The sequence below is a fragment of the Melopsittacus undulatus genome, chromosome 5 (genome assembly GCF_012275295.1).
Source record: "Melopsittacus undulatus isolate bMelUnd1 chromosome 5, bMelUnd1.mat.Z, whole genome shotgun sequence".
NCBI lineage: Eukaryota > Metazoa > Chordata > Aves > Psittaciformes > Psittaculidae > Melopsittacus > Melopsittacus undulatus.
In genome coordinates this window covers 75511014-75526630 of record NC_047531.1, presented here as the reverse complement: position 1 = coordinate 75526630, position 15617 = coordinate 75511014, and the positions used below count along the sequence as shown (strand labels likewise).

The following is a 15617-nucleotide window of genomic DNA, read 5'->3' as shown; positions in this document are numbered from 1 at the left end:
GGGTTAATTGTGCTTTTATTACTATCAATACTAAAACTTCCATTTGTTTCTGAAAAGTAGTGTCAACTGTGGTTTTGAAAATCCTGCTTTTCCTAGACCTTAAGGTCATTAGGTTCAAAAACATATTAGTAAACAGTAACAAGGAAGAAAAGCTGCTTAAGATGTTGGGAGATCTAAGTGGGAGAACATGCAAATATCAACAAACACTTAAGGAAACCTGTCCTTTCAGGAAGACTTTTTTACATTATAGGTTTATCTGCATCATCCGTTAGCAACTTTGATCATGTAAAAGACTATGGAAATTGTTTGAGAGATGTGCAGAGGAAATAATTTTGTACTTATCACAGGAGCTGAAAAGAATTAACTGACACAACAAATATTTTCTTTCGATTGTACAAATCCAGGAAAGACCCCCAGCACATGAAATTACATATCCCTCTTAAATGACCATGGTTCTGTTACCTAATCTAGAGCAGGGCAAAGTCTAAGATGGTGTCACTGGGCTTTATTTTTGCTGCTATCTTGCAGCTACCTTGGTTTTGTGCTTACTGCTTATATGCTAGGAGTAGGTAAGAAAGTGTGGAGAACGGTAGAGGACACACACAAACGTTTCAACATTCTTCCAAAGCATTTCTTAAATATTTCTGCTATACTATTTGTATATCAGGAATCTTTCTTTTTTTCACTCAGCTGACTATGTATTATGTTTTTTACTCCCCTAAGGCATCGGATTTGTCATTATCATTTAGTATTTCTGAAACTAAGCTCATCACAGATCACAGCACCTAGTGGTACTACAAACTTACCTCAAAGAGATCATACTGGGAAAACTGGTTAAATGTCTCTATCACATTTATAAGGTCTGTATTTAATAGTTAAGTCATAACATCTGATCTTGGTTTGGAGCAGAAACCAAATATTGCCCTAATCCTATCTCTTAAGGGGACAAAAGCTGCTATCGTCTTGTGTGCTTGTCTACCTCCTGGCTGAGGCAGAAGCCACAGGAGAGGAGGCTAACTTATAACTTGTCTAGCCACAGAGCTTTTCAGAAGCAGTTACTGGATTTAAATTTCACACTCACAACCTGAATTCACTTTTGACTGTAGATGAACCTTTAAACATTCATGTAGAGTGCAACTTCCTTCTTCTATAACTCTCCAATTAACTGCCAGTTACCTCTGACAATATTGATTTAGACTTCTGGCAAATGTGCATGAATTTTTGTAGGGCCATAGCCTAGAAATATATATTTCAAAGTTAACTAGATTAACAATTCCTCACATGCTAACTCAGCTAATGTAAGATAAAACATGTAAAATCTATAGCAGGGACAAACCCAAAATAAAGGAATTTATTGCTGGAAAGTGTGAAAGAGCAGCTGAGAAAAAGGACATTTATTGCTGTGGTTCCATTATCAGTAACATGCAGCTGAAACACAGAAAATCTTGGAGGAGTGCTGCAAATCTTACCCTATAGGTTGCAATACTCCATGAATGTTTTCACCTCCTCTGGTACAAGTTTGTAATAGATAACACAAATGGATCTTGTTCTATGGAATATGTGTATTTACATGGCTAGGCAGGCGGTAACTCCCTCTAAAGTACAGGCAGAGTGGCAATGACTCATGCATGCTGGTTTCCCGGCACTGCCTGATGGAAAAGTGGAATTACCTCCTATCCTTTCCATGTGCATTGAAACACAACCAGCATGTTGACTTCTCTGAGCTCCAGATGACTACGGATGAACTTTGTTGCAACATGTACAGACACACAACCCTCCTCAACACACCACTGTCCTCATGCAAACATACCTTCATCATACATTTCCACAGAGGGCAATTTCAAACACAAACTTAGAAGCCAAACTGGGAAAGACCCTTTTGCGTGTGTGCAAAGAGATGGAGAAGAGAGAGTCATAGAGAAAAATAAGAGAGGGAGGAGCATATGATCTTGTTCTGATCTTTCCAACTCATTGCTGCCTTGAAGGAAAGGGACACCTTGCTTAGCTTGCTCACACAGCAAGGTGCTTGTATCACGTGAAGGAAAGAGGGATAGTTTTAACTGTACTGGATACTTGGGTGTGTTTTTCTTTTAATTCCTCAGGAAATGTAATGTTCCTTGACACTTTCTGCAGATGAGTCCCCTTCCCCTATGGACTTGAAGGTCATGATACAATCAGGAACATAGCTCTGTATATTTCCTCTAGAACACAACCTTGAAACTACTCCATGCGCACCCTTACCACTTCTCTCTTCACACGCACTTCTCATCTGTCCCTCCAGAATGCAATTTATCCCCATATCCCCCACCGACAGATGCTTGAACAGGGATGGTTGTCTCCCACACAGAAACAGCTGCCATCCACCTCTGTCATCCCTACCCACACACAGCTTCTTTCCACTGTCTGCTCCTAGTCACCATGAGGAGGCACACACATGTTCCCACACCAGAAAACATCTGCAGGGACACACAGATGTTCCAGCAAGCACATTTCTCTGGCTGTGCCATGGCTACAAAGGGGTCCAGGCAGGCACAAATGCCCCATGTTCTTCTCACTCACTTCAATACAGCTTGATCACTCATACTTTGATCCACTTCCTGCCACAATCCAACACTAATTGTACCATTCAATCCATATCTCTTTTCCTGGCCAGCTGGCAGGTCAATGTCACTATTTGCTTTTTATTCATTTTCTCAGCAGTTAGGTGGGGAGGAAGCTGAGTGGCCAGAGACCAGAGCATTACCCTGGGCCATGCTGGTGCCAGTGGGCAGGGTAGGCTGGGGCCTGTTTTGAGCCCAGCTGCATCCCAGTGGCTGAGGCTGATTGTCTCCCCCTCATGGACAATCGCTTGACGTCCCCACCACCCACAACCTGCCTGTGGGAAATTCACTGCCACCACAGGAGAAAGGGGCTTTCCACTGACCACAAGTAGCTCTAAGCACCACCAGGAAATATTATTCATCTGGGGAGTTTGAATTGGACTTCTTAGTGGAAAACAATGGTATAAAGTATGACAATGGTTTCCCAACACAGACTATGGTTGACCTAACTGCCTACTAGCTAAGTATTTTACAGAATACTTTTTTCTTTTCTCTTTTTTTTTTTTTTTTTTTTTGGGAGGGATTGATCCACAGAATGAATCAGATTGGGATCCATGAACTTTTATGTGACTGACGGTATGTAAAGTCTGGGCCCAGAGACTTCAGCCTTCAAGCCTAAAGGTTCAGTGTGATCAGACTGTCTTCTCCCAGTGCTAGTCTTGCAGAATTGCTCACAATCTTTCTGTTAGCTATGGATGTAAACAAACACTTTCCTGCCCAGTGTAGGACAGTGCTTACGATGGTACCAAACATCTAGGCAAGCCAGACAATTTGAAGAGATTCGTAGAGCAGATTAGAAGAGCAGATGTCAATATATGTGATTGTTTTGAAGGGAAAGACATTGTCAGTGTTTCTCTCTCACACCCATAATGTGTCCTATACATTTAACCTTCAGCCAGCTTCACATTTACTCCAGCACTGCTTCAAGCCACGCAGAAAGCTAGTTCTTTCTTGTGTCCTTTGACTGACATCTGTACTCCCTGTGTGTACTTCTATCCTATGGTTGTACATCCAACAGCCCTGGTAACTGGTCCTAGAGAAATATCTCTGCCATTTTGCACCTGCAGTAGGACAGTAAAGTTTGAAGGCATGAAAATAAGACCCATTGATATGCCTCCAAATGAAGCTGATATAAATATTTTAGTTAGACATCCTGGGGTTTTGTTCAGGATTATTCAGTCGTTCTTTAGAAAAAAGTCTGTAAAATCTCTAAAGGACAGCCTGCCTGCTGTGCACATCACATAGAAGGGAAGCACATTGAGGGCACGTTTAGTCCTATTGCTACCCACGCACCAAACCATTTTCTCAGTTAGTCATCTTTCCCTACCCTCCTTCTCAATGCAAACATTGCTTCTTAGTCCTCACGAAACTCACCTCTGTTGTGTGTCTTACATAACTTATTTCAACACGGAGAATTGTGCCACAAATGCAGTGGACACGTGATTCTCCTGCTGGCCTCCCATAGCCATCTTCATGGATGCATTTTTGTAACTTCCACACAGATATATGTCCCTTATGGCAACCTGGGACTCTTACTTGCCCCTCAAGGATTTCAGCTTCTTCCTGCAGACCCACTGGATCATTATAATCACACGCCTGCCTCTACAACTCTGCCAGTCACATAAGCACAACACTCACCAAACAAATCTGTCCGACCAGTGCACAAAACCAGCAGCTATTGTCACTGACTACATGCATTTACCTATGTCCCAATAGGTACTTGCTCTCCCAACCTGCTCTCATGCTGCTATGCATGCATGTACAGACCCTTGCACACTTAGGCAGCTTCCCTTAAATTAAGAAGCAGATAACTACAGATGGCTTAAGCCGTCATAAACTTTTTCTCACTCCTCATCACTCTTCCCTCCCCCATAAGCTGTTTCCCTTCTCCCAGGCCCCACACCCAGGTCTGCAATCCTTTCCTGTATTTCCCTCATTTATTTAGAGCATGCTTCATGCACAAATCTCCCTTATCAGACACAGCTTTTCACTCCTTTCACCTTCCCTTCCACAGCCCTTATAAGCAGGCACAAACTAGCAGGTACTTTCCTTGCTTACACGCTAAGTGTACACACTACGCTAAGTTTCTCACCCCTTGTAACATGAACTGTCATTCCCATTCACTTCCACTTCATGCCTTACAGCTCCTAACTCCACTTACCCCTCCACACACTTCACACTTTACTTTTGACCTTAGTACAGCCATGTGGCTTATAGGACCCTCCAGGTAGTTATCCCTCCCATTCCTTCTCTTCTCACCCTTTATATCTCTAGTCATTTCTCCGCTAACACACTTGTTCCATTCCCTCTTGCTGCTTCACTTAGCCAATACCTACCACAGAGGTATAAGCACATTTGTTACACCTCTCTTAAATCACTCCCTTTTTTTTGTGTATGCATTCTCCTCCTCCTACACTCCTCACATTATTTCTTACTTTACATTATTTTCCTCAACTGCTTCTGCTATAACAAATCCAGTTCTTCTCCTGTGTTATCTCAAGTACCTGGCAAAGAGGTATCCTCTGTTTCTGCTGGCCAAGGCACTCCTGCATATTTGCACTATTTTCTCTGTTTGTCTATGAAGAAATAAACCCCTAAATTTCTTCTCATCCTGTGTTCTCTTGCCTTATATCTCCTCTGGATGCCTAGGCATCTTTACAGAAAACCTAACTCTTAATTTCATCCTCATGCCTCCTACATTCCTGATTTTTTCCCCATTCTCATGCTTCTCAAGATCTGCTACATCTTTATATTCCTGTCACAGTTTACCCTGTCCCCATGGTTTCCACTATCTTGCATTTCCTCACAGCACCTTCACATAGCTTTTTCCACAGTTCTGTCTCTCCCTTGCAACCAGGCAGCACACTCCAGCAGGCTTCCAACCTCCTCTGAAATTTCTCTAAGCAACTACCCCCTCACATACCTTTATAGGTCCCTATACCCTTTCCCATCACCACACCCTATCTCCATCCAGCTCAGCTTTTTCCTCTGCATTCCTCTTCTCGGCATGTGTTTCTATCACCATGCAAGCCTTCCTTTTCATACTCTTCACACCTTCCTTGCAAATACATCCTCATATCTATTTCTTGGCAGAATCAAAGGTGTCTCCTTTAGATGCCCCCCACAAGCATCATGTAGCTGATTATTTTCCATACCTTTCTTCAAATAGACAATAGTTCACATTTTTCTCCCTCCTCCAAACATCCTTTGTGCCCTGTGCTTTCACCTTTCTCCCTCCACTCCCACTCCATACCCTGCCTCCCCCTTGCACACCCTAGCAACTTTGTATATCCCTTTCATATTATCATGCAGCCTCCAGTCTACACCTTTTCCCATCTCTTTCAAGTGTTACTTCCCCTTCTGAGCTCCTAAACTTTTTTCCACCCACAAAGATCCTCTTTTTCCAGTTGACCTGCAGCAGTTCCCCTTTTTAGCTGACCACCTTTTCATGGCTCATCTGTCCTAATTAACCCAGTACACAATCTCAGTACATAGCAGTTTATTTTCAATGCATAACACTTTCCCTCCAAAGTCCTTATATCTGTATTTCTAGTAACATTTAGTTCTTTTTTCCATGGTGAAAAAGACAAAAAAACCTAAACCTGTGTGTATTACATGTCCCAAATTATAGCACCCTTCTGCACAAAAGCACTCCCCTCCTGGCTCTCTGGTACATCCTCTTTTCTCTACATATTTTACACCTACCACCTGCAATCATATCTAGTTTTCCTCCCCCCTCTATGCTCACACACAGAGCTCCTGGTACTGACACGTGTATCTAAGACCAATCTTTTTACTACTAGCAGCTGGAACCATGCTGAACTCTCTCCCATTCCCTACTGCTTTTGTTTGCCTTGCCACAAAGTGATTTTTTTCTCTTTTCATTATTAGTTTTTATTTTTTTGTTACATCTCATTTATAGGTGTTTCTTAAACCTCTCCTCCACTTACAGGTTTGCACAGATCAGGTATTTCTCTGTGCCCAAGAATGTCTCTCCTATTTGTCTGAGTATTTTCCTGAAGGCGCAATGTAAAAGCAAACTTTACATACCGTTTGCACTCTTCATGCAACAAATCACATGTGCCTAAGAGCAAAGAGTGCTTTCTGAAAGGTTGTAGCTCGTAACAATTGACTGGACCATACAGCATGCATCCCTGTCTATTTAAAAGAGGGGGGAAGGGAAGCAGCCCCTCTCACACACACAGAGTCATCTCTAAATAACTGGTTTTGCAATATAGGAACCAGAGAATGTGAGCATAGCAGCCCTATTCAGTCCAAAATATCCATCCCTCCGGATACTGCATATTTATAGTTCAAGAGATAGGACCAACACAGAGCTTTCCCGTTTATTTTAATGAAGGATTAAGAACTGATCAGAAAGCTATCTAAACCATTCAAGGACTTTTTCCCGTCTTGCTAATAGCAGTTTGGTGTCTCCATAAGGACTCGCCAGTAACTGACGCTTTAAGCTGCATTTCAGCTGTTTAGATGAGAAACAGCTTTCTATTTTGCTCTCTATATGTGCGTCTATGTTGATTAGTTGTGTGCTTCATTCCTAGAAGGAAATTGCAGTGTAAGAATAGTTTTCCTGCCATCCTAGCACAGAGTGAGTGTATCTTTTTCACCTAGACACAGATGTGCAGGCAATCCTTTGATCTCCAGTTTCTCCTAGAGAATTTAATGTTTGGGTTTGAGGAGAATGGGGATTAATTCAATGGTCATTAATAGGGTTTCCAGTGTCTGGCACAAACAAAAAAGAAAGCTCCGGTGAAGTTATTTACCTGAGACACGCAAGGTCTAGAAATTTGGAATTTTGACTTTGCTTGTCATGGGCTCTAACTTTCCCTTAGGGCAACATGCTATGTATGCTGAGGCTGATTCTCGCAATCCACGACCAAGATTTCCAGCCCCTTTTGTTATACCTGAAGTTGCTGGTTTCCCTCTTAAAATAAAACCAAGAGTCTCCTTTGCTTTTGCCTCTTAAATCAGATTCCTTTCACACCTCATATTTCTCCTCTGCTGTTTTCCTGCCAGGGACCTGAACAACAGTGTGCAGAGCAGGAGGAGAGAGGAACCTCAGGACTCAAGCAAGCTATAGGGCAAGTAGGGGTGGGAGAAGGAGGAGGCACAATGGGAAAGGCAACATTTGGGACAGATCTACTGCTTACAAGAACCCCCCTCTTCCCCATTATACTTCTTTAAAGGACCCCTCTCCCCCCCTCCCCTCCCCGCCCTCTTAGGACCCTATTAGAAAACGTCAAATTTCCCTTACCGTGGTAGGAGTAACCATGGCATCCGTGTGAATGTTTCCAGAAAAGTCGACATGAAGAGAAAGGTGGATGTAAATATGTTCATTCAAAGTCCCAAAGTTGGTCTGCTTGGGTTGTGCAGAGTTGCTCTATGGGAGAGGAGCCTTAAACTCTGAGTCCCGTGAACATAATCTGCTCGATTATAACAAACCAGCTCAGCCAGATGGCTCTGTGCTTTGCAGATTAACCCCTTTATTGCCATGCTCTGCTTTCATTACCTACCGTTTATAATAACCTTGCCTGGTTAGGGAATTTCAGAGAATAAGGCATTTTTTTGAAAATGACAAAACTGTCATACAGGTAATATTTTCCCCTGTGTGCTCTAAAAAAAACAACATTTGCCTATTTTCTTTTTTTTAATTCAATCGACGGTTTTATTCCTCTTCCTGGCAACATCTTTTCATATTATTAAGAACAGTATTAGCACCGGGGAACATTTTAGAGAATTCTTTTGTTAAATCATAACCATCTCTTCCAGACTGTGATTCTCAGAAGGCAAGGATTTTATTGCAGGAATGTCTCTGTGTTTGCACTCTAATGGACCATCCACTCTCCCCACCCTTCCCCCCCTACTCTGTCTGTCTCCCACATGCACACTCACACACATGCACACGCACACCCTTTGGTCAAACTGCCAGCATGTGTTGCTATTCTTACACATATTCAGAAGTCATTATAGGACATGTTAAACAGGTGAAACAGAGACACAGAACCAGAATGCCTCTGGTTCCTTTTCTCTCTCCCTCTGGCTTTTTTTTTTTTGTTTGTTTGTTTTCTTAACTTTTTATTTTTACTACTAAAAAATCTTAGACAAGTTTATTTTTTTTGGGCAGCATTTCTGTCAATCATGTCTCCCTCCCACATGACACAAAATAAGTGTTGGGGGAAATATCCACTGTTAAGAACAGACCTTACGATGGATTTGTTTCCAGATATTCCTCCTGTTCCGATTTGCAGATTAGTCCATTAAGTAAAGGATGGTGAATGCCAGAAACATGGAAAGTTCATCAGCAACCAGCAGCGACTGGTTTCCAAACTTTTTATTTAGAGTGATCGCTTACAGAGATGGCTGATAAATTTAGCTGCATGCCTCTAAGTCTCTCTCTAAATTTACATGCTTAAGTCATCCTTCTTTTCTATTCGATTCAAGCATAATCGAGCAAGTCATAACCATAAGAACGTGTTCATATAAGATATAATACAACACTCCAAATCTTAAGAGTCACCAGAATGTTTCCTTGGGAATACTTCCTTGACTAGCCCATGAAGTTTTTTCTTTTGTTATTTAATCAGGGAATCTTTACTCTTTGCTCTCCCTGTAAGCATGATCAGCCCTCTCGTGCTGTCAAAGTGTTGTACCATCTTCTTTGAGACATTTTAATCCACCTAGATAGTTGTCCCAGTTTTATTGGAATGTTATCCACTGCAGATTGAAATACAGTCAGTGTTGTTTGTTGTGATTGTCCTTTATATGACTTTTTTTCCAACCATAAAATAATCTTATTTAGGGAGCTCTGAACTCTACAAATTGTATGTCTGATCCATCTCTGAGACCCTTATTCCCTCTAACTTCCCAAATGGTGAATGAAAGAGTCATCTTCCACTACTGACTCCTAAGAACTCTGTATAAAACTTGCTGCTTTGCCATTCAAAAAAGCACTGAAACCTGAATAACTCTAGAACCTTTTTGTCTTCAACCATTCGGCTGAATGCTGCTTCCATCCTTTTTAGAGCTTTTTCAGCTCAGAGAGAATCAGAATCAAATTCCATCCTCCTCCTCCTCAGCCACCCAGCACTGTAGTCAGATCTGAGAAATGCCTAAAATGCAACACAGGTTTTAATCTCCTGAAGTGGACAAACAGTGCCAGGAACAGAAAATTTTCCTGTGGCTAGTGAATGTTCCTCCAGAAGCAGGCAAAGGGTTAAGCATCTAAAGGTAGCCCTAGCCCAGGATCTTTGCATTTGCAGCTAGCCCAGTAAAACAAGAAGGAAAATAAACAGGCGACAAGCAAATATCCTAGGCAGAGGGGCTGCCTACCTCTGATGGGAAGCAAACCTATCAGAGCCAGGCAGCTTGTACAAGTTGAAGGGTTTTGCCCTACACTTGTGTCTGAGTCTGACTTGTAATTTGAGATGTGACACCTTAATCTTGCCAAATATGTGTGCACTGTAAAAAGCATTGTAGACAAGGTGTTTTTGCAGCTATTCAAAATGGAGACGTGTTTGGTCCTTGCAGTTTTCCAGCCTTTCCTCTAAAGATGTTTCTGTTGTTCTGAAGCTGGTTTTCTTTCCTAGATATATTTGTGTCTCTGTTATTCTGTGGGATGGTGGGTTTTATTTCTAATGCTAAACCTTAGTGCAAATGGAATCCTTTTTTTACACTTTAAACATGTTTCTGAATTTTTGATGAGAAACAATAAAGCTCCCAAATGGTCACCTTATTTTATGAGTCAGTCTTGGATCTGACATTTTGACATGACAAAAAAGCATTCATTTTGAACATGTCTCTGTTCTGTCTTGAAGAATTTGAAATACTGCTCAGAGCATACTGTAAAATAATCATCTTTAAATTCTGGGGATTTTCATTGGAATAATTACTAGACATTGATCTAATTAATTTGGCACTCTGTTCAGGCTTCAATATATGTAACATTTTACACACACAGAATCACAGTATCCTTTGAAGGCGTGTATTTTTCTCTACATATTAACAGCTGCAGCTGTCATTGCTTTTGATATTAAAAATGGAATCTTTATAGAGAAGAAATGCTTGTGACTATGTAAATGGAGGAAAACTTAGTTGGGTTTAATGCATGCCTTGGGTCATTAGAAAAGGAGCTGGTTTTCCCCATTAACCGTTAGCTTTTGCAACAGCACCACTTTGTGGTTGAAGTCCCAAATACATAATGGAAGGATGAATGTCTGTGAGGACACCACATGTGCTTCAGGAAGTTTGTGCTGTCCTGTGATGATTTTGATATCCACGGACTAACACACTTACCTGCAATGGAAGTATATTCCAGCCGTATGGTCCTCCAATTATGAGATGGTAGATTTGAAGTAAAGACAAGCAAGAAGTGTAAGCAGAAGGTTACCTCTGAACATTTTGCCTAAGCTCTTCAATACAAGAGTTGCTTACGTTTCAGATGTCAAAACAATTTCTGTTCAGGTTTCCAGAATTTAATAAAGTGTCTGTACAGAAGATTTCTACATCTGTAGAGAAGATTTTTTTTTTTCTTGGCATGAGTTGTAAATGTTTATTAAAAGTAAAATTAATTTAAGCATGGTTTTCTTTAGTTGGTGGATATGGTGGTAGCAAAGAATAGGTTACTTTAATTTTTTTTTAAACATTATTTGACTATTCTTTTAAGAATAGCAATGGTATAACTACAAAGCTAAAAGAATTCTGAAACCTCGTTGACATTGACCTTCCAAACATTTCCATTAGTGCTGAACTTGAGCCATCATGTATGCTCACATTTGTGTTTTCCTTACACTCTTGCACTCAAACGAGAAAAATAAGAAGCATTAAAAAGAATTTCCAAATAAGATTCACAAATTAAGTCAAATTAGAATCCAATAGACATTTCCTGGAAAGTCATATTCTGCAGTTTTTCCTCTTTCATTAAATAGCAATCTGATAAATTCTAAAAATAATTACAACAGCTCATAACAACACATTAGATCAAAGATGACATAGTGAAAAACATGCACCCAGAGCTGTAGACATGCCAAGAGGGAGGATGGAAATATTGCAGGGCAGTTACTATGAATTAGAGTCTCACCCTGAAAGCCACTGCTCTTGAGCTGTTCCTAAAAGCAATACACTTTACAGAGTTAGCTTTTATGTAATTCACCTTTAAACCTGTTTTCTTGACAGAGAATTAACAAACTGAGATTAAATATAGGAAATATAATATTAATTAAAATCATATGTAACAGATTATTTGATACCTACTGAGTGTAATTGCTACTAGTTTCTCATGTAAAATATTTCTCATACACACAATACAGCAGTATTCAACCAAAAAAGTGTGTTACAAATATATTTCATTTCAAAGGTTCCTTGTTTAATTAAATGTAGGGATCCGTACTTCCATATCAGTATAAAGCTGTATGTGAAATAACATACAAGAGGGGGGTTACATTTGCTATTTGTTTTGACAGTACAGTTATGGGTCATTACAAATCACTCTACTATACTGATGTGCTACATCATTTATCAGTTTAGCACATATTTTGGACTTATGTAATATTTGCTTTTTTCTGATGGTACCTAATTTTTCCAGAGATGGTTTTTACTGGAGAAGTAAATAAGAATTGCTGCAGCAGAACAAGGTTAGCTAATGATAGGCATAATTTCATGAATCAAAAAAGATCTTTGTAATAATAGCCATACTTTTCACTGTTACTCACTTGTTATGATTACAAAAGTAGTTGAAGAGAACTCGCATGACTATCTGTAAAGAAGCAATTTCTTATTTGCATAAGTGCTAAGAACAAAAGTCAAATTAAAGCTGCATTAAGTTTTTTCCACTGACACTGAAACTGGGAAGAGGTCCCTTCACTTTTTAGTGATCCTAGATCAGGAAGATATTTGGAATCACAACAACATTCTTTTGCGAGGAATATAAATTCCACATAGAGGTGCCTAGCCTGCAATATACATGAAGTACTCTGGTAAGACATCAGCTGGGAGGTAGGATCCAGTTCTGACTAAGTTCAAGTTTAATATAATTTAAAACATAACATATAATGCAAAATGTTTACAGAAGAGAGAACTAGCAAGGTGTTATGGCTCAATATTTCAAATTCATAAAAATCATCTGCATAGAAGAGACAGCTCACATCCTGACTGGGACAAGAACTGGTAACTTGCAGTAAGATAGGTTCAAGTCAGACGTGAGCTAAAATTGAAGAGCCCAAGCTGCAGAACTGGTTATCTGAGGCTTCTGTGATACCTGCTTCATGAATGGTCCACAACAACAGGGAAAAGAAATCTATCAGAACCCACAAGGCTCCGACTGATCCTGGACTGGGCCAAGAGAAGTTCTGGGTAGTCTCAACCCATCTTTCTCAGGACTGTATAATCTTTGAAAACAAGTACCTTCTAGAACATTATGTACTTAGTGCTCTGATCTAGCTTTTGAAGAAAACTCAGCGAAATCTTTCAGGAAGTTGCTTTTAGATATCCATATGCCTCAATTTGGGACACTAAGGGACTTGATCACTGGGGGCATTGTACTACAGACAACTACAAGAATGTACAGTAAGCAGACCTGCTTACTAAAACACTAGTATACATTAAAATTTCCCCAGCAGCGAGATAAGCTGGTTTGCTCTCCTGGACTGATGCTTCTGTGCTCTTGAGGTCCAGTGGAACTATAATATCTGAAGCAAGGCTAAAGAGAGTAAATAAAGGAGAGGACATTTTTTTTTTTTCAAATAGAAAATGAAAATAAGAATACCTACAGTGAAGTCAAGCAGCTCCAAGTTGAAGGGCCTCAGAGCATTGTTGGTTTGCCAATATTGCATAAGCTGTGTCTGTTAAATTCAAACAGGGAACAAAGGCATCATTGAAGTGAAAGGCACAGTTCCACACAATACACCTGATAGTACTCTAGCCACACGAAAATGTGTCCTGATTTTTGTGTTTACATTCTTAACCTTAGTATCAAATATAGGTGTACTTCTCATTGTCAGTTTCCCCTACTGAAAGAAATAGAAAACAAGGCAATGCAAAGAAAGGAAAGCAATAGTAAAACACTCCATGAAAAATGTTCCCCAGCCTGGCTCACTCACTTGCAAAGAGCAATAAAAGCTAGTGTAATAATGGAAATACAATTGGGCAATATCATTTTTTGTCAACTAATTTAGTTAAGGTTGTTCTTTTTGTTCTGAGTTTATGTTTGCTAGAATAGAAAAAGTCTTGATTCAAAATACAGCTGACAAGGTGTGTTTAACAGCAGAAGTCGGCTTTTGAAGTCAGTGGGCCATTGGGCCATTTCTCAACACTAACTTTTATACGCTGTATTTAGTATTTGTGTGTTCTGATCTTTCAAAGCACTTTAATTTGAATTAAAGCAATTTTTATTCAAACTTTTTATCTGATGGATGTTAATGCCCATTTGGCTGAGCTTCTGCATTTTAATTTTCTGAAAGCTTAGTGTGAAATCACATCTGCTGGAGGAGGAACGGGGCAGCAAACATGGCATGGATCAACTTTCAGTCAGCCTAAAACTGAAAGTCCCGTTTGAGCTAATGCAGATGTACAGGCAAGGGGGTTTAAACAATTCTGAGCCAAATTGTGCTCTCTGTCAGTCCTGGCCTATATTTTTTTAAAAATAGGTGATTTCCCAAATTTAAGCAGTATGCCCATCTAGCTGCCTACATACTCTTTCATGGTCTTTAGACAAAACATTTAATGCGTCTGCTATATTAAGTTTAAGCTCACAGTGGTTGTCTGTGAACTAGTGAACTATTAAGAAGTCCCTGGCTTGAACCAGCACAGTTTCAAATGATGGTGTCCCTGGTAGCTGCCAGTTAGTTTGGGCAGCTGGACTGCTGCAGGCCAATCCCCAGCAGATAGTCTGTGTACCCCTCTTGTAGGCAGGTTGTTAGCATGAATGTGGGCTCTCCATGCCTGTTGCTCCTGGTGCCCAGGAATGCTTAGTTTATTAGTATTAGATGACAGTAATGATTTCAACAATCTTCCATGCACTGTAGGAGCAGGGCCTCAAAGTGTTAAGATTGGAACTGGAAGAGTACTGAAGGAGCAAGTGGCATGGGCTTAAGTGGAAACACACAAGTCAAGAGCCTGTTCTCAAGCTGAGTTGGCTCTCTCCATGGAAAACAAGCTTGCAAAGGCAGCTTCAAGTATAACCACAGATTGCTCCCTGGAACATGTGGGGCTCCAAGGACCAAAGCCTGCAGACATCATGCAGTGCTGAGCTGAGGCAAGGTAGGTGTTGGTCTACATGCAGTGTGAGAAATTCCCATGAAGATAGCTGATCAAACATGTACTACAGTTACAGTCAAGACCACTCCAAAAGAACTGTGTGAACAGGCAGAATAGTTTTTTTCATGCTCAGAGACTTTTTTGATCTCAATTCAAAGAAAGAGAATACATTTTTTACATTGCTATGTGTCTTTTTTTAACCAGTGAAATGAGTAAATGTTTTTTTTTCCCAGAATCCATCCTTCACTACTCTTATTGTAAGGAGAGGAAGGAAAAATTCAACCTGTAAGGAATGAGGGGGAATAAGGAAAGAAGCAAAGGGACAGATTTTTAAATTGTCATTTCTTCTGAGTCTGAAGTCTTCATGGCATGGCGTTCCTAGGCTTTTGATACCATCGCTCATCATAGGAGAGGGGGAAAATAAGAGGCTGAATGGGAAAATTCAGCATGTTCTTTTGATTTAATAGTACTACTGACAGTTGAGGATGATTGTGCTTCAGGCTGTTCATGTCTGAAGTTAAGTTTAAGTTCTTAGTTTCTAACTCATTCTTCTCTCTGCTCTCTAGAACAGCTTGTGCCAAATACTGTTCTGCTACATGGTCATGGCAAATCTCTCTTCCCAAATATCACCAATGATTAACACACAGTTGTGATTGTATAACAGGTCCCTACTCATGTGTTCTGGTGTCTGTCATGTGTCCATTCCAGTTCTGTAGTTGAACTATTTCTTTATCAATCACCATGAGGGCC

The 15617-nt window shown here is 40.3% G+C and overlaps 1 protein-coding gene across 1 annotated transcript in view; it reads right to left on the bottom strand.

Moving 5' to 3' along the window:
• Nucleotides 1-7993, bottom strand: part of NTF3 (neurotrophin 3) — a 48054-nt gene extending 40061 nt beyond the window's left edge. Inside the window, exon 1 of the mRNA XM_005147971.3 lies at nt 7873-7993. Within this exon, the coding sequence (XP_005148028.1) occupies nt 7873-7890 (18 nt within the window). The 5' untranslated portion in view covers nt 7891-7993. The remainder of the gene's footprint in view (nt 1-7872) is intronic.
• Between the last annotated feature and the right edge of the window lie 7624 nt (nt 7994-15617).